General features: G+C 41.8%; 1 protein-coding gene across 4 annotated transcripts in view; it reads left to right on the top strand.

Annotated features, from left to right (window-relative positions):
- Positions 1-18,960, top strand: part of PIP4K2A (phosphatidylinositol-5-phosphate 4-kinase type 2 alpha) — a 179,884-nt gene that overhangs the window by 89,057 nt on the left and 71,867 nt on the right. For all 4 annotated transcript variants that reach the window (XM_063709946.1, XM_019035297.4, XM_055353874.2 and 1 more), the window contains exons 2-3: positions 16,249-16,346; positions 17,944-18,040. In XM_063709946.1, coding sequence (XP_063566016.1) covers positions 16,282-16,346; positions 17,944-18,040 — 162 coding nt within the window. In that variant the 5' untranslated portion in view covers positions 16,249-16,281. The remainder of the gene's footprint in view (positions 1-16,248; positions 16,347-17,943; positions 18,041-18,960) is intronic.

The following is an 18,960-nucleotide window of genomic DNA, read 5'->3' as shown; positions in this document are numbered from 1 at the left end:
CTCTGGAGTCCATTGTGTAGGTGACATTGGTGTAAGCACAAGCCTTTATCAGAAGTCTGAATCTACCTTTTCTTCTTATGACCAAAGAGATAAGAAAGGCCATTTCCCCTCCCTCCTGAGTTATTTAACTTTATTTCTCTTCTGTTCAGTGAGAATAATCTTATTTCAGTGTTGCAAAAACCACGTCTATGTGAAAGGTTTTTGACAGTGTTTAAAACATGATATTGCTGTGGCTAAGCGTGAATGCTGTGTTGTGGCCCTGCCTCCTGCCTCTGGCCAGCCTGAGTATAAGAGGATCACTTTCTTTCTCAGCACTGCCAACTAAATGCCAGGCGTATGCAGAAGAGGAGAGGATCATATCACAAATACCTGGGGACTGGTTTGTTTTTTTAACTCCAAAGCCCACCGCCAAATATCCTGTTTCCTCATCCCTGGGGTAATAGATGCATAAAGATAGGTGTATTTTGAAAACATCTCCATTAGAACAATAGACTCCAGATTTTTTTGGATCACATAGCTGTGTTTATGTGAAATCAGGGCATACGAATAACATGTATTGTGATGTATACATTATAGTCATATAGCAGTATTAATGTTCTATACATTTTAATGCATATTTAAGACTGAAAAAGGTAAGATTAGATATTTTCAGTAATTTTAACACTACAGAAAATCTTTTGCTCTCCGTTAGAGATTTTTTCATGAAGGCAGTAAAACTAATTTTTGAATTTTCTGAAAATGTTGTTTTAATAGTGATTTTTTTAAAGCCTAGCTATTAAGTTTAGCATATTTTGATTGTCAGTTTTAATGGCTTTCATTGCTGAAAAATACACCCCACAAAGATTTGTAAATACAAGTGGAAGAACTGTATCACTGGCCATTTTACTAAATCATACGAAATTATTACACTCCTTTTCTCAACACATCTCGCCAGTTATACAAAGGTTTTTAGTTGACTTTCAGATGGTAAAATTTTATTCTGAAACTTATTGGAAGTTTATTGTGTTTTTAAACTTTTAACAAATAGATTCAAAAACCATTAACAAATGGGTTTGAAACTCTCTGGCAAGATTTCTAATACACTAGAATATTCTATTTCCAAGTTCCTAAGTGTGCTGATATAAAAGTTTTCATAGGCGACACAGTTTCATTGTTTTTGGCAAAAAGATAACAAAACAGTGGAAATATTTTCAAACATCTGTTTGTATAATACTCTTTCAAAGCTTTGTTTTCTCTTGAAAAGCAGTTAATTTCATACTCAATGCTGAGTCTCACCTTTACTTTGAAAGGAATCGTAAATTGTGCTGATTTTTTTTTCCCCCTGCTAGGTAACATACTACTGAGAAGCACCTCTGACCCCTGCAAAGGTCCATGAATTTGGAACACATGTTTTATAAGGGAAAAGTGCATGACTCATCTCCTAAATTCCACAACTTTTTTAAAAGTGCTTGCGTTCTTCTTCCCTCTGAACCATACACAGTAGTTCTTTGAATACAGGAAATAAGTTAGCAAATAACCGAAGAAGAGAAATGTTAGAATCATCTTTACTTTGATGCAATTCTAAAGCAAACTTCATAGGCTGTGTAATTTATTCTAATCCTTGAGTCTTCAAATATTGACTGGTGTTTCTATGCCTCTGCCAGCAGTATTTGCTGACAAAGGAATTCATTCAAATTTGATGCCATATTGGTTTTTACATGCTTTAAGCCATTTTTGCCTTGGTAGAAATAGCAAGTGCTTCTCCAGTAATATGTGGTTTTTAGTCTTTTGCTAGCAGAGGAACCCAGAAAGAAGCTTCTACATGTTAATCATTAAATTAATAAAATTTTGTGAAGTACTGAATTTGTAGTGTAGTACTGCCCAATGTTAAACATAGTGAAAAAAACTAGAGTTGTTTGTCTTCAGGTCCTGAGTGCTTAGATTTTAAATGACTTGCGCATGTTGATAGCTCTGGAGTATCATTAGCTGGTATCTCTAGGCACAGTGTACACTTAGGGAAGCTTTATCATGAACAAAAATGAATGGAAGCCCACATTTTAAATAAAGTCTTCCCAGTCATTTTAATTGTTGTGAACTATTCTTTTCATATCTGATGAAATCATCAGTGCTTTGACCTCATCATGTGACTGATAGCGAGAACCCTGAGAGCTCAGGGCTCAGTCTTAGGCCTGCCATGTGGCTTCTTGTTAATTGGTCCTGTGTGTTTAACATTAGCTTCAGCCCATGTGGTTGTTTTTCAGGCATCCTCTTAAGCACTTACCTGTTTTGTGAGCGTTGCTTTAGCTTAGTTAAAGCCAGATGGTATGATCTGCAAATCCACTTAACTGGGCAATCGGTTGCAATGCACTGGACCCGAGCAGTGCACGGACATCCCCTGCCAACCGCCAACCTCTAAGCTCCTACTGTTCCTGGGGGTACCTCCCTTCCAATATACAGCTCATGACGCTCACATTGGACTGAGGAGGGCATTTGTCAAACAAGCTTTGTAAAGGCAGCCTTTTAGTATAATGTACATAGAGAAGTTCTGCTGTCTTCTCCCTGAGGAGCACACCGCCCTTGTGGAAGACCCTTGTGACCCTTGCCTTAGAGCTGTGGTCTGCCCCTGAGTTAGACGCTTCCTTCATGAGCACTTTGGTTTTTCTCTCCATCATTACTATGAAAATAACAAGTGATCAAGAATTTAAACAGTACAGAAGCTCACCATTACAGGTGAGCTTCACCCCCGACCCCAGACACCTAAACTTGATCTTTGTGCTTTTTTTGTGCTTTCTCAGTAAGTTTCATAGACAAACACATGAATGTGTAACCTTTCTTTTTAAAAAAAGTCAGTGGTAGCACATTAAACACATCTCTCTCTTGCTTTTCTCACTCTGCACTATTTCTTAGAGAATGTTCCATGTTGGTTTACACAGCTATACATAATTATTTGCCCCGGTGTTTGCTAGGTAATATGCTTGTGCCATTATTTATGAATTTGTCATGTTAGGCATTTTCTTTTGAGTTTCTGCCAAGGCAGATGATGCTGGCTCTCTCACACCATCTCTTTTCTCCCCTCATCCTTCTTTTTTTTTTGAAATAATGCATACTTTTTTTGGTAAAATAATAGCATTCACCTTACTGTGACTCAGTTATTTTTAGTACTTTGTGAAGTACTAAATTTGGCGATTTAGTATTGCATGATGTTAAATAGCATTGAGAAAAAATTATAGATTTGTTATAGTCTCCTTCATGCTAAAGGCTTTCCTCCCATGTCCGGTGGTTTGTTGCTCTCCAGTCAGGTTTTAGAACGAGGTGCTGGAAGACAGACGACTTGTCCCGGGTATGTGGAGTGGCGGTGCCCGTCCACTGACAGTGGGGAAGAGGCCAGCCTTTGTGCTGCCGCCCACTGGCAGAATTATTAATATTTCTGGGGCCTTTCCGCCAGAATGGGAATCCTCCAGTGTCCCCTCGGGGAGTGACCCAGGCCAAAGGTGTGATTGCAGCAGAGCAGGGGACAGCGGCAGAGGGCCCAGGCCTCAGAGCACAGATGGTAACTGGCTCCTCCCGTGCTCCGTGACGCCCAGCCCAGCCCTGTGTGAGCTGGGTCTTCCCGTGCCCGAAGCCTCTTGGGCTGGGGTCTCTGAGGAATCAGTCCTGTGCCTCCCATGCGATGGGATGGCGTGGACAGCAACAGGCAGCGCACCGTCTTTCTGCCACCTGAACCCCAGCTGTGGAGCCCCTCAGCATCTGGGAGCACATGGCATTAAGTGGCCACCAGCACAGAGGTAGCAGCTTTGTCTCCTCTTCTGTCTGCTAACAATCCTCTACTACTTTTCTGTCTTTAAAAAATTATTTGACATTTCTCGTTTTCTATTGTCTGCTCTCCAGTGTTCTTGTCATGTTTGTTGGTGGTGTTTTTGTTTTTCCCCCAATCTCTAACTTCCTTTACTGTCATCTTAGCAGAGCTTCTGGAAGGAAAAGAGATAAAAATGCATGGTCAGGTCATCTCTTAAAATGGGAATCCGGGAAAGCAGTGTAAACGGCAGCATGGTACCCTTCCTCTCATTGTTCCTTCAGGATGGATGCTGGGCAGGAAAGCAGGCGGCCCCTCTGTTGTGGTCATGGAAAGAAAAACAAAAGTTCTGGTGTAACAGAATTAGGATTTCATTGCTTCCTTCTGGAATCTTAACGAAGGTCCCAACTGTGAAGTCTGCTGAACACATCTCAGTTCAAAATGCTGAACTGTACATGCCATCCCCTTCTCCATTGTCTTACAGGTTTTATTAATGATGTGTTTCAGTGATTGATTTTCTAAATGCACGGCTGTCACTCACTGCTTTTTCAGTAGATGTGGTTATCTGGGGTACCCAGGGACACCTGTATTACATACCAGACTCCTCCCCATCTTCTCCATGGCTAGCCAGACCCTGCTCCCAAAGGGGTATGAAATTTAGGGCTTCTTGCCAGCTTGGTATCATCTAGCACCTTCTGGAAGCTTTGCCTTCACAGCTTACTTGGGGAACTCTAGTTTTAGAACATCCTTATCCCAGGATGAATGGAAAGAAAGATAACAGGGAAGTATTAAATTATTTTAGCATATTAAATATCTGACTAAAAAGTAAAATGTTTATTTGAAGTTTTCAAGATCAGTTTCTTAGAGTGCTGTGTGATTGCTAGTGGTCATGCCATTTGGATGAGTGAAGTTCTTATTTGACACCCATTAAGTATTTGAGTGTCTTCAATTGCAAGTGGCAGAAATTTACCTTCCTCTAGCTTAGGGGATTGATTGGTTTCTGTCTCTGGAAAGGATGTTGGGTTAGGCTGGCCTCAAGATCCCCTGGGTCCAGAGATTCAAATGATGTCATCTGCACGTGGCTCTTACCTGTCTTATCCCGTCTTTTCTGTGCATCAATGGTGATGCTTAACTTTACGTGGCTGAAGACATGGTTACAGGCAACTGCAGGCATATTAGCTTCATTTAGCATCTCTTCCCTGTCCCTGTGTCAGTTTCAAAAGAAGACCAGGAACTTTCAGTTCCTTTCATTAGAATATTGGAGCTGTGGCTTCTCTTCCAATCTTTGTCCCTGCACTGCCACATCCACCTAAATGAAACACTTAAAGAGGTTATGTGTGTCTTCCAGGAATTAAGTGGATCTCTGGAAAGTTGTTTTGTGATTCATTTGAATTTGTGGGAATGTCTCCCAAGTGCAGGCACCAGAGCCCTGTGGTGGCTAAAGCCCTGGAATGGGCCAAGTCATCCAGGCAGGAGACTCCAGGGAGTGGCAGGAACTGTGCCCAGCTGGAGGGTGTATCCCCACAGCTACTCAGCACCAGATGAGTGATGCCGGGCCCGGTGCCAGGTCTTCCCATTTTTAAAAGAAGCCAGAAATCCAAATTTGTATGTAAATGTTCTCAAGTCTGAAAAGATTGGTGATTAATTCAAGCATTTTCTAAATCACTATCTGGGCCAAAGCACACATCACTGTGATCTCTTCTCAAACTCGTTTTTTAAAGTATAAAGCGAGATCAAGAGTGCTGGGGCACTTTGCTCAAGGCCAGAGGGTGGTGACATGGCTGACCAGGGCTCAGTCATAGGTCTCCTGACTCCCTGAGCCTGGGGCCCTTTTGAATGGACCACGTTGTAAGCTCTTGTTTTCATTGGCAACGTCTTTGTTTGAATTTTTTAAAAAGCCAGTATTACCTCTGTACTAGATTATAAATTTTTGGCCTGAATTCAGTAGTTTTATGTCAGATTCTGTGGTTCATGGGAGGTAGAATTTTAACATGACTACATTCTTTTGTATGAAGTTGACAGTGGGCCAGCCGGCAAGGATGTCCGTAAGAGTCTGATTGAGCTTGCAGATACCAAGTTGACAGATGGGAGAGTTTGTGTCTATGTTATAAATTAAAGTAAGATTCTAAGCAAAAGTTTAAATATTTCTGATGACATTTTAATTTTAGTCAAGTAGCCATTAATCAAAAGATTGACTTAATGATTCTTGTTTAATTGAAAAATCTGCTGAAGTGAATTAATTTAGGCTTTTGAGTTTATGGACCCTGGAAAGGATGACCTTTGTGCTTTTATTCTCATTCCTACTCACCTTTGATATCAGAATAACTTTATTTGGCTTGTCAAAAAAAGCATTTCTTTTCTAGATATTGGAAGGTAGCTCAGATTTCAGAAGAAAATGTTAATTAAAATATACTTGGATCTTTGATTTTTGTCTTATCTGCAGATAGACATCAACTTTTGAGAAATGGTCTTAGAAAATGAATATTGGCTGGGCGTGTTGGCTCATGCCTGTAATCCCAGCACTTTGGGAGGCCAACGCGGGTGGATCACCTGAGGTCAGGAGTTCGAGACCAGCCTGGCTAACATGGTGAAACCCTGTCTCTACTAAAAATACAAAAACTAGCCACACATGGTGGCACCCACCTGTAGTCCCAGCTACTCGGGAGGCTGAGACAAGAGAATTGCTTGAACCCAGGAGGCGGTGGTTACGGTGAACTAAGATCACGCCATTGCACTCCAGCCTGGGCAACAGAGCGAGGCTTTGTCTCAAAAAAAAAAAAAGAAAAAGAAAAAGAAAATGAATATTGATGAAGCAGCTGTAGAAAATTGACCTCTTGCCTCAAGACAAATAAAAGTACATTTCCCAGACATTTTCAGCTGCCTGTTTTTTCCTGCCTCTGTAACTGATTCTAATTTGCCCTGCCTGTCCCTCTGAAACCTCAGAACTTTCAAATTGCTATTTGGTTTGCAGGGTAGGTTGTAATGAGAGCCACAGCATTCCAAGTGTGGGCTACATGCCTGAATCATATTAGAACTTCATTTTTTTTAAAAGTTCTTAATTGTTTCAACCTATATTCATTGTAATATTATAAAAATTATTTCCAAATGAGAGCTGGTGCTCAAGTTGGTGATTTTTTTCCCCCAGTACAAAATTAACAATTACACATGAATATCAGACAGTGAAAATCAGATTAAAAATGTTTAGGTAATCCCTCATTCTCCCAATAAGACACTTAGTAGAAAAAAGTAAGAAAAAATTATGCCTTTATGATGGTCTTTGTTCTAAGTATGTTCTGGTTGCTACCAATACACATCAAAAATATGAACTTTGGTGTATAAATAGTCGTAGTTTCCCCATTTTACAAACAAATTGGACACAACTTTCAAGTATTCTGAAGGAGAGGTCATAGGTATTGCACCTAATGTGGGTAATTCTGTGTCAGCCAGGCAGCCTACTACTGTGTTCCTGCACATGATTCTAACCCTGGAAGCTGTATTGTCTCTGCTTCCCAGCTCCCAGCCAAGCCCTCTGCACCTCTCCAGAAATAAATTGTGTGCAGATAGCTCTGGAGAAGAGCATGGTGTGGAGGGGATTGTGCAATGTGATGGCCTTTTTTTAGGTGACATTATGGAAAATATTTTCTTAGCAATGCACCTGAGGTCATTTTTTATACCTTTGTGGAGAACAAGTGAAAGTTCTGATCACAACTGCAGGGCCCTTCTGTTTTCCGGACAGGGACAAAACAAGTCAGAACTTCCAGCTGTGAGTCACTTCAATAGCTCTGGATACCCTCAACTCTTATCTCTTAATAGTCCTAATTTTAGTTCTCTGTTCATTCACTTCTTAAAGCGAATGAACCTCAGGGCAGAAATTGTTCAAAGTCATTTGTTTGGTGGAAGGAATCCTTGTGTGCTTTATCAGCCACAGAGTCACAAAGGAATTTTGTTTTCTTAGGATGAGTCCAGTACGTGGAAAGTATCTATTTTCAGATACTGATAGGAAGGGATGTGGGGAAAGAGAGGAGAGATTTTTATCTGTAATGTTGAACTCATATCACATTTTAGGTCGTGAAGCTAGCGAGCATCCATTTGTAGAAGCCAGAAGCAATTGCAAAACTTGCAAAGTCTAGGGAATCTGGTATGACATATTTATTGTTTGATTTCCCTATGAAATTAATTAAAGTAGTATCTAGAATAATCATCATATCAAGTTACGCGTTACACTTCTTCCTGTTGGGCCCTCATTGATCTTGAACCCTTTGTGCTTACCTCGCTCTGGTTATTTTTGTTATTGAATTATGTTTTAAAATAGGCCCTCATATTTAAGTAGTAGAAATGTATCTTGGGAGATAAAGTGAGCCCTTTTTCAATCTGTGTCTTGAGATTTTTCAGGAGGGATGCACGGGCCTTTCAAGATAATTCCCAACCCACTCTCGACATCTCCTGTCTTCCCCCATGCTCACGCTGCCATGAAATAGCTCCCCCTCCAGGCCCCCCGCCACTTCCGCCAGCCTTTATACCCAACAGGGGCTCCACGCAAGGGGTGCTTCCTGTTTCATCTCAATATGTCATAATTTGTAGGGAATTGTCTTCATTATAATCAGATTAAGTATCTCAGTGTCTCCTCTACATGTGAGAGGCTTTTTTGGTTCTTTTTGCATATTCTTGGCTGAATGAAAACCAATTACTAATTATGTATTAGTCTGAGAACATAGTGTTTAGGGTGAATATATCTGAATTAATTAAGTGCCATTAATAATGCCTCTCAGGATTTATGAGCATATTCTTTGCTTGACTTAAAAATGATATAAATTAATGAGGTTTATTTTTTAAATGTCACACTGTGAGATGGCTTTGTGGGGACACCCCTGTATGCCATAATTTCAGAACCGTTACCAGCTGCGTCTCACTTATTTATTCCTTGTCCAGTAGCTATTTAGTATTCCCATTTTTGCAGCTTAATTGCAACCTCTCTTTTCCTGCCAGTGTGAATTTAGTCTTACATCTGCAGGAGTAATACTCATTGCAGTCAGCCAATCTCACACAAAAAAACAAACCTGTGTGTTTTGCAGTGTTGGAGGGAACTTGCATGTGATGTAAATTTCAATGCCTTGCTCAGGAGAGGAATCAAGGTACCTTTTCTGAGTTGGGCTATATAGTAATTTAAAAGGAAAGGCCCATATAAATGTTACTGTGTTTTGTGTTAATTATATTTTTCATGAAGGAAACTGAGACAATTGGCTTTAATAAATAATTGGCTTAGAAGTAGATTTTACATCCTTCAAGGATATTGTGTATGATTCATTAAGATTTAATGGAGCTTTGAGGAGTATTTATTTTCCCTTTTTTAAAATGACAAGAAATGTTAGATGACAACTTTTCAGTCACACAGTTCTTTCCAGATTTACATTGTGCTATTATACCACAGCTGGTGTAATTGTAGTAGCCCATGGTACATATTCAGTTAAGTGTGTATTTTATCATCTGCCCTAAACATGTACTTAATTACTTTTTTTTTTAAATAAGGAATCTTTTAGAAGTTTTTTTGAACACAATGAAGACTTAAATTTCAGGCAGATATCTCATAAAGTTGCTAGGAATCTTATCTCACTGGCTGTTAGGAATTTGAAAGTATCTTGGGCTCAGCCAGTCCAGCTCCCTGAATTTTATATTCCAGGTAACTCATGTGAGTTATGTTGGCAGAAGATTTAAGATTGGGCTGAGTTCCAGGTACAGCTCTACTGTTTAGTAGCTTGGGCCTTCTCTAATCTCACTAAGCCTCAATTTCCTTATCTGTATAATGGGCATGATAATAGCACCTCTACCCCCTTGGGTTGTAAAGATCAGATAAGATACTGTGTCTGGAGTGCCTCACGTGGGTCTTGGCACATGTGCACCTAGCATGAGCCATAAGGTTAGTGCGAAGTGTGGCAGTGAGTTAGGGTAAAGCTGAGCCAAGCCTGAGGAGCTCTCCGGCTTCCTCCCTCCCCCTGCTACATGTCAGCTCCCCCTCTGCTCTCTCCCCTGCCCCCACTTTTGAGTCATACCATAATCAGGGACATTTTGGCGCTCTGCACTAGCCCTCTCCTCCCCCTTTGACCCTGTTTCTATTGATGCGGACAACAAAGCTGCTTTATTTTATGTCATCTTTGGAGCCCCAGCATGGGCAGCTTTGATGCCCAGTGGCTGGGCAGCAAGGCAGTGCAGACCCACACCTGCAATTTGGGGGTGACTGGCACGACATAAACAGGAACAAGAAGTCACTCCCAGGACGCCCTGGGGCGCCAGGCTCCAGCCACTCTGTGTGGGGCGGGGGATTTCTAATACACTTGTTTTACAGGCCTGTGAGTGTGACCAGAAGTACAGAGAGAACTATACTGTGTTTGCCAAAGGGGATTGACAACCATTAAGTATTTGACAACCATTAAGTGTAAAGTGATATTGCTCTTTTGCTGTGAGAATTTTATTGAATATTTGCAACCTGAAGGAACCTTAAAGGTGGCCTGTATGTGATAGTATAACTGGTGCTTTCACTTTGTTCAGCTAACCTAAGAAAATTTTAATAAACTCAAAAACCACTTTCATCTTCATGAATTAAAAACTGTTTCGATTTCACAATATATGCTTATTCCTATAAAGGGTGTATGATTCTTTCCTTCAAAATAGTAATGGTTAACACAAATCTTTCTGTTTCCTTTATGAACATTATGTAACATATAGATAGAACTATGTGTGTGCGTGTTCCCAATGTAAGTATCTTAGAAAAGTGTCAATTCTTTGTTTAAAAAATAGTGATGAAAGGACAGGTGGGATGGTTCATGCCTGTGATTCCAACACTTTGAGAGGCTGAGGCAAGAGGATCTGTTGAGCCCAGGCAACATAGCAAGACCTTGTCACCACAAAAAAATTTTTAAAATTAGCCATGCATGGTGGTGTGTGCCTGTAGTCCCAGCTCTCAGAAGACTGAGGCAGGAGGACTGCTTGAGCCTGGGAGTTCAAGACTGCAGTTGGCCATGATCATGCCCCTGTACTCCAGCCTGAGCAACCCTATCTTTTAAAAAAAAATCCTGAAAATAAGTGTAAAATAATGATGATAAACCACTGTTAGTTATCAGTTTTAGGGTAGATCATATAGAATGGTTGGTCTAGGTAGGATGCCAAACTAATAATTTAAAGTTTTCTAAAACTGGAGACTTTGAAACCCAAGAATCTTTATTTTGAAGTCTGAAAGTTCACAGCCCAGAGCCCTATATAAAATATTGAAGTTAACAAATAGGATTAACTCAGCCTTCTTCAATCTGGGAGCTCATTGCCATTACCTGCATTTGCACCAAAATTTGAACTAGAGACAAGCAATATATTTAAGCAATATTTTATATTTGGGTAAGAGCAAAGTAACAGGCTAAAGGAGAGAGTTTTTCAGGAAGTTAAATGTCTTTTCAGTTATTAAGCAGCTCTGCAAGTAATCCATTTCAGTAAAACTGATGAATGATCGCTAAGCCTCATATACAACACAATAAAATGTGTTGTAGAAAAAATAATATGGGGGCTCACGGGTACACTATTGAAAAAATAGTTTACTAATTAAAAGCTTCTCTTTTAAGTAGTAGATCCTCTGTTTTGTGAAGTGTTTGTTTACAAGTCATTAAATCTAGCTACCACCTGACAAAGAAGTTTTCTGGGGGGAACCCAGAGGGGATATAAAGCCAAAAGCAATGTGATGCAAATGTAAAGAATGAAAGGCCACCTGGAAGAAAGATAAAGTAGCCATAAAGTAGCTGTCAGATCTAACTCAGTATCCTGCCGCACTACTCAATTCTGAAGGTATAGATACTGCTGTACCAGGACATATTACAATCTGCAAAATGAGAGGTTAGACTATATGATCTCTGAAATTCTCTTTTAATTTCAGCATCTTATGATTCCATGTAAACCATTTGATTTTTCTTCTTGTCTCATTTCTTGTCTTCTTAGATAAAGAGGACCAAACATTCTCTACCTCTTGGGGTAGTCTGGTTTTGGAAGATGGGGAATAGCTAAAAGTTTGTGTTTCCCTGACATTTAAATGACACAGTAGTCAGAACTCTCCATCCCTCAAGGGCCATGTAGGGCTGCACTCCTTCCAAGAAGCCCGTCACCCACACCCGTGACCACGGGCTCCTGCTCTGTGCTTCTGTGGCACTTGTTGTCTGGCTTCAGCATTTCTTCTGTGCTGCCTGGTATTTTACTACATGTGAAGGTCCTGCACCATCGACTACAGTGGAAAACTCCTTACGGTCAGGGATCTTGTTTTGTACTGACTTTCCATTTCCAAGTGATGGTCCTGGAACTCCTTTCCCCTTTATGTCACACTCAGCCAGCAAACACCCTCCATCCTGAAGGATGCCTGTCATCCTGTCTCTGCACCTGCACCCTGGGGTTGAGCTCTGCCAGAATGAGGAATGTCATCCACAAGTTCACTTGGTTCCTGTACGTGAACCATCACAAACTGTGGATGACGATCAGCTCTGCCCGGAAGCCCAGCCTCCTGTCTCTATTTAAACTTGTCCATCCACATTCTGCAGTCCCTTTTTTAAGCTCTCTGTGTTCTCTTTAACCTTTGAAGTCCTCAGCCTGCTTCTCACTCTTAGCAGGTGTCCATGGCCCTAATCCCCAGAGAAAATAGGAGCCAGTGGATGGGAGCCCCATCTTCCCTCCATCAGTTCTGCTACCTCCCCATGACACCTATCTCTTTTCCCTCCTGTGAATAGGAAAGTCGCTTCCCTCCTCAGAGCCTCTCCTTCCTGCTTGCCTGAATCCCATCCCCTCCCACTTTCTCGAGAAGTGCTACGGAATGTCCCTTCTCTCTCAGGTCCTCCCTCTGTCCCCCATCCCTCTTCATCTCGCTCCTGTCCTTCCCTGCCAGGCTCCTTAGAAATCAGCCATGTGCAGTGCCAGCATTTCCTTAACTCAACTTAGTCTGGGTTCCATTGCTACACTCCACCGAAACAACTCTGCCAAGGTTGCCAAGGACCTCCTGTGCCATTCAATCTGGCTGACATTTCCCAGTCCCTGCCTTCTCAAAAGCATCATGTTCATCCCATAGCATGTTTGAACCCCCTTTTCCCTTCACTCCCATGGGGTGGTCCTGTGCTTTTTCACTTCCTGCCTTGATGGCAGTTTTCCCCTTTCTCATCCTCTTCTCCAGGCTTGGAAACGTTCCCGTTCTTGAAGACTGCGTCTCCGCCTTCCTCCCCATCACGCCGTCCCCTCTCCAGGTTACCTCATCCACTCCTCTGGGGAGCTAATGTCTGATGCACGGATACACACATTTTTATTTCTTGCCCCTGGGAACTTCAGACCCACCTGTCCACGGCCTACCTGACATTGACACTTAGATGTCCCAAGAGCGCATGAAATTTAACAAGCTCAAAACTGAACTCTTCTCTTAAGATGCATTGTGGCAGTCGTTGGACCCACCAGCTACTCCCACATGCATGCAGCATTCCCTCCATCTTTCCCTACATTTCTAGTCTGTCATCAAGCCCCGTAGATTTCAGCACTTCTACATGCCGGAGTCTCTCTGCTTCTTTCGTCTCTGCTGCCTCCTCCGCCCTCTGCTGAGCTGCTCTCCTCTGTCTGGTGCAATTCTACAGCAGCCGCTTCCCGGTGCTCCTGGGCCTGCTGTTCATCCCTTTCATGCCACGCACCTTGTCTATTTCTGCACTGTTTTCCCATTAGCAGTGTCCCCTCCTCTCCAGGACTCGCCTTCTTCCTGGAAGCCCTGTCCACCTGCCCTCTCCTTTCTCCACGAGCCATTGCTGCCCAGGGAAGCCTCACATGCCTTCCCCATCTGGCCTGGGCCTTTTCCATATTTGCTCGTGGCCCAAGGTGCTTCTCCCTCCTGACTCTGTCATTGTTAGAGTTCAACACTTGGGGCAGTTCTTCAGTTAATGTGTCTGCCCCTCTGGACCATAAGCCCCAAGAGGACAAAGACTGGTGTCCGAGCTGTGCCCAGCACAGAGTGGACTCTTAAAGGTTGTGCTGACGCGAGGATGGGTGGGGAAGGAAAATCAATAAGGAAAATTCTCAGTTTACTCCTTCCATGTTGGCTGAAGTTTTCATATTTTCTCCACAAAACATGTTCCAGAGCAGGTACCATAAAGCAAAAGGATGCAGAAAGTTTCTGGTTTCCTGTTTCCTGTTGAGAAGACTCTCTTAAGTGATACTGATTTAAGCAGCCTGAGGAGGCATCAAGGCTTTGGAGGATCCGCTGAACACATCACGCGCATTTAAATAATCAGTGTCTGATCCCACCTCGACGTTGGGTTTCGCTTTCTCTTGTTCCACAAGATATCAAAGTGCTGATTGAGTTGGCATCCAGCTTCATTCGCATTGTGTTTATTATCACAAGACTTGGATTTCCATTATGATTTTCTTTTTCTGTTATTTTTCAAACTTTGATATTCCACTGATAGCATAAAGATATATAAACTTTAATTTTTCATAGATATACTCTGGGAATGACTTAGTATCATAAGATGCTTGAGTAAAGTGAACTGGAGAAGCTATTTGACGTTAGATTCCTGTTTTTGTTCAGTGGGTTTGAGAAGCTGGCTGTCAACTGTCACTATCATTCCTCTGTTGTGTTTGCCTTTTCTCTCTGGCCACCATACCTTTCTTCTCTTTGCATTTGGCCGTCTTTAGTTTAACTACAGCGTATCTAGGTATGCTTTGAGTATTCTTACTTATATATTGCTTTGAGTATTCTGCTTTTTTTTGTTTTTTGTTGTTGTTGTTTGTTTTTTGTTTAACAGACATGGATCCACTCTGTCACCCAGGCTGGAGTGCAGTGGTACAATCACAGCTCACTGCAGCCTTGAAATCCTGGATACAAGTGATCTTCCTTCATCAGCCTCCCAAGTAGCTGGGACTACAGGTGCACACCTCCACGCCCAGCTAATTTTTGTTATTTTTTTATTTGTTAGAGACGAAGTCTGTTGCCTAGGCTGGTCTCAAAGTCCTGGGCTCAAGCAGTCCTCCTGCCTCAGCCTCCCAAATTGCTGGGATTACATATATGAGCTGCTGTGCCCAACTGTATCTACAGATTTATAACTTGCATTAATTGTGGAAAATTCTGAATCATTATTTTTTCAAATATCATCTTTTGTTCATCTTCTATTTCTGTATAATTTCTCACAGCTTAAAAAATTCTATATCTGATCATCTTAGTAACTAAAGTCTTGAAAATATTAATTAGTCGTTGCTATCTCTGTGAGCTCATGTTTGATTGATCTTCATCTGTGGGAAGCCTGGAGGCCTGGCAGGGGTTGCTCTCCTCCAGAGATCATTTACATTTACTTCCACCAGGTGTTGGGGCCACTTTCAAAGGCTTCCTTCAAAGATCTCAGGTTAACGTTGAAGCCTTTGTTGAGCTCCCAGCTTTCGTTTGGCCCAAGTAAGTGTTGAAACTGGCATTTGTCCTCGGAGTCCCTCCTTTCAGGCTTGCTTAATGGTCCCCACACTCCCTGTGGATTAAACTCACTTTGGGGGAAGAAAGGTGTCTTGGAGATTGCCTCTACTGTCTGTGAACCCAGCAATGTGATTAAAAAAAACAAATAACTCTATCAAGCAGCTCATTCTTTTGTTGTTTGCTTGTTTTGTTTTTGTAACTGAGAATCCTTCAGCGTACCTGCCTTCTATCCTACTGGAAGCATAAATCTTTGACATGGTTTTTATTGCTAGCAACAAGGAACGTCAACAAGCAAAAATAGTTAACCAAGAGAAAGTTCAGGTTTTTCAAAATCGTGTCCAAAGCTGTCCCTTTCATTCACTGGAACTTGATCTTACCCTTTGTCCTTTGGAAGCACATCTTTGCTTTTGTTCTTGACTCATGTCCAACCCACCTCCTTCTCTTGTAGTCCTGGGGCCACGTGTCTTCTTCCTTCCCTGAATGGAGGTTCTTCTTTTGGTAAATTCATGCCCCACCCCAATCTTTATTTTTAAACTTAGTTCCCGTAAGGGAAGTAAAGAGCACACAGATGAGTGTTGTTCTTGGAGTTCAATATATAAATCACGTCCATTAATCCAACAAATATTTACATGAAAAATTTAAAAGCTTTCTTTCTCAGATAACATTTTCTTTACAGAAGGAAGTTGTCCTGGACATGTGACCAAAGGGTCTGTGGGATGAGGTTGTGGAGGGAAGGTAGGGAGAGTGGATGGGCAAGAAGCAGGGACAGGTGGCATGAGGATTGACTCTCCCTCACCACTGCCGTCCGGTGGCCACCATGGACCCAGCATCAGACAGACATAAGAAGTGGGAATGAGGAAGGCAGGAAGAGAGATTATGATGGCAGAGGGAAGGAGGGTGGGTTGGTGGGTGGGAAGAGAAGTTCCTGTGTCCACCATGTTTTTTTTCCCAAGGTACACATTCAAGTCAAGTCCTCCTCACCTGGATAGTAATAACCCATGCTATTTATTTTATATTTTTCCAGATCAATGAACTGAGCCATGTTCAAATCCCTGTTATGTTGATGCCAGATGACTTCAAAGCCTATTCAAAAATAAAGGTGGACAATCACCTTTTTAACAAGTAAGTACAAGTATGACCTTTCATAAGACTAGCGTGGCTGCTAGGAGTACAAGTTTTGTGAATTTTTGTAATCACATAATTTGTCAATGGGTGGGAGTAAAGTTTTGCTGATGAAGTTAATCCTGTGATAAACATAACCATCTGTCATTTTTAGAGAAGCAACAGCAGGCTCTCTGGGATAATATCCTTTGCCATATGGCATATTGTTCTCTATGAATATCTTATACGTTAAAAGTGATATTCTCATTATAATTCAAATTTTTGAAGCTGTAAATTGCTTGGATTTTTGAGCAGTTATGAACCTCTGCTCTTGTACACAGAACTTTGAAAATGATGATTTATGAACAGCAATGACTCCATCATAGAACAATAAAGACCCAAGGTACATTTTCAGAAGGCACAATTAGATGCCATGTTGGGCATTGATAACATTCCTCCTTCATTTGAATGTTGTTTTAGACGTCATTATGAAGCACCTATTATATGTTAGGTGGTCCATTGAAAGCTAGAGATGCAATGATATAGAAGACACGGCCCTGCCCTCAAGGGGCTCAGAGTACAAAAACTGACACATATACAAACTGCTATAGTTCAGTGTGCAAAGTATGATAAGGGAGGGGTGTGTGCATATGTATAATTTATATTTATCTGGTTGTGTGGGAACACAAAGAGGGAAACAATTCTGAATGATTAGGGTGAACCTCAAATCACTCCCATGTGAGGATCATTATGAAATTTTTTTTTGAGACGGGATCTTGCTCTGTTGCTCAGGCTGGTGTGCAGTGGTGAAATTATATCTCACTGCAGTCTCAAATTCCTGGGGTCAAGCAATCCCCCTTCCTGAGCCTTCTGAATAGCTGGGACTACAGGTGCAGGTTACCATGCCCAGCTGATTTTTTAAAAAACTGTTTGTAAAGACAGGAGTCTCACTATGTTCCCCAGGCTGGCCTCAAACTCCTGGCCTCAAGCAATCCTCCCACCTCAGTCTCCCAAAGTGCTGGGATTACAAATGAGTGGTGTAAGCCACCATGCCAGGCCAATTATTAAATTTCTTCAGGGGGCCATTGTCCTTATGTGAAGCTGATGTTAATTTTTCTCATAACAGTGTTTAGAAGCTGACTTTGAGGGAATTTTCTCTAAGCAAATTTAGAATGTGGCATTTATATAAAACAGGCCTTTTAGGGGGGTGAGGGAGTGGCCCTCCTTTCCTCGGCAGTAGCTGAGAGGGAACCTTGCTCCACTGCCTCTTCCTAACTCACTCTCCCGCCATTGTGCTTTTCCCTCACTGCTCCCCCTGCCTGGCCCCTTCCTTCCCCACCTCTTGTTCTTTGAGGAATGGCTGCAGTGTGTGGCCAGGATTTAAAGAGGTCACATAGTCCAAGCGTGCCTGTGACAAAGGAGACAGACAGACATCCGTCTGGCCCCCTGTGTCTCCTGGATCTTCCTGCGGGTTGTACCTGGTTCTAGGAAGCACACCTGTCCTTTTGGTAGACAGTGAACTCCGAACCCTTCTTTGGCTACCTGTGGAACTCAGTGGTGGCAGATGCAAGTCTGATTGACTCTCTCTGAGCTTTATTCCACGCTGTGACTGTTTCAGAGAAAACATGCCGAGCCATTTCAAGTTTAAGGAATACTGCCCGATGGTCTTCCGTAACCTGCGGGAGAGGTTTGGAATTGATGATCAAGATTTCCAGGTGAGTTGCGTTTGTAACATTTGCTTCCAGTAGGAAATGGGTTTTGCCATGCCTTTTGCTGTGTAAATTAGGATCTATATTTTTGTCAATAAAAGTATTATATAATAGTAATTTTCATTTTGTGTAAGAAGTTTTTAATGTTCATGCTCTGAAGTAAAGGGTTCTCTTGATTGGGGACCTCTATACATATGATACCGGTATAAAAGTCAGTAGGAAAATATATTACTTTTCTTTGGAAGGAGACTGAGCATGTGAGGGTTTTATATAATACTCTCATTTCCAGGTGGAAATTAACAGGCTAGCAGAGCCGCCTGTTAATTTCTGCTGTCAGACATGTCAGTAGCCTGTGTGAGTGTGCATGTTTTCTATCTTTGTAAAGGCTACTTAGGACTCTCAGGAATCTTTATCTTGCTGATTTGCTGCTTTTCAAGTTGGTCAGACTCTTGCCACAGCATTTTTGTCAAAGGGCACCCTTTGTGCACTGCAGTGCTGGACTGTGGAGTGACCATAGCACTGTGGTCAGCACCAGGAACCCAACATCCTGGGCGTGTCCTGTGGTGCACCTTCCTCTTCATCTTGATTCCCACCACGTAAAAATGTGCACTGCTGCTCTCCTCCCCACACTGGCCTGGTCCTTCATTCTAACTTTTAAACATCTGTTTTAACTCTTTAAATAACTGTTGAGCCATGATCATTTTTTTCTGAGAAAGGATTTGACATTGGTTACCCAAGTTTCATATAGCGAGCCAGATTCGTAAATGCTAAGGATTTTTTTTAAAAGTGGAAATCCAAGGGACAGGTTGAGCATCCCAATCAGAAAATCTGAAATCCAAAATGCTTCCAAATCGAATATTTTCTGATCATCAACATGATGCCACAAGTGGAAAATTCCACAGTTAAGTGCTCAACACAGCCTTTGT

The sequence above is a fragment of the Gorilla gorilla genome, chromosome 8, assembly GCF_029281585.2.
Source record: "Gorilla gorilla gorilla isolate KB3781 chromosome 8, NHGRI_mGorGor1-v2.1_pri, whole genome shotgun sequence".
Taxonomy (NCBI): Eukaryota; Metazoa; Chordata; class Mammalia; order Primates; family Hominidae; genus Gorilla; species Gorilla gorilla.
Note: the sequence above shows the minus strand (reverse complement) of the source record. Positions and strands in the feature narration are given on the sequence as shown.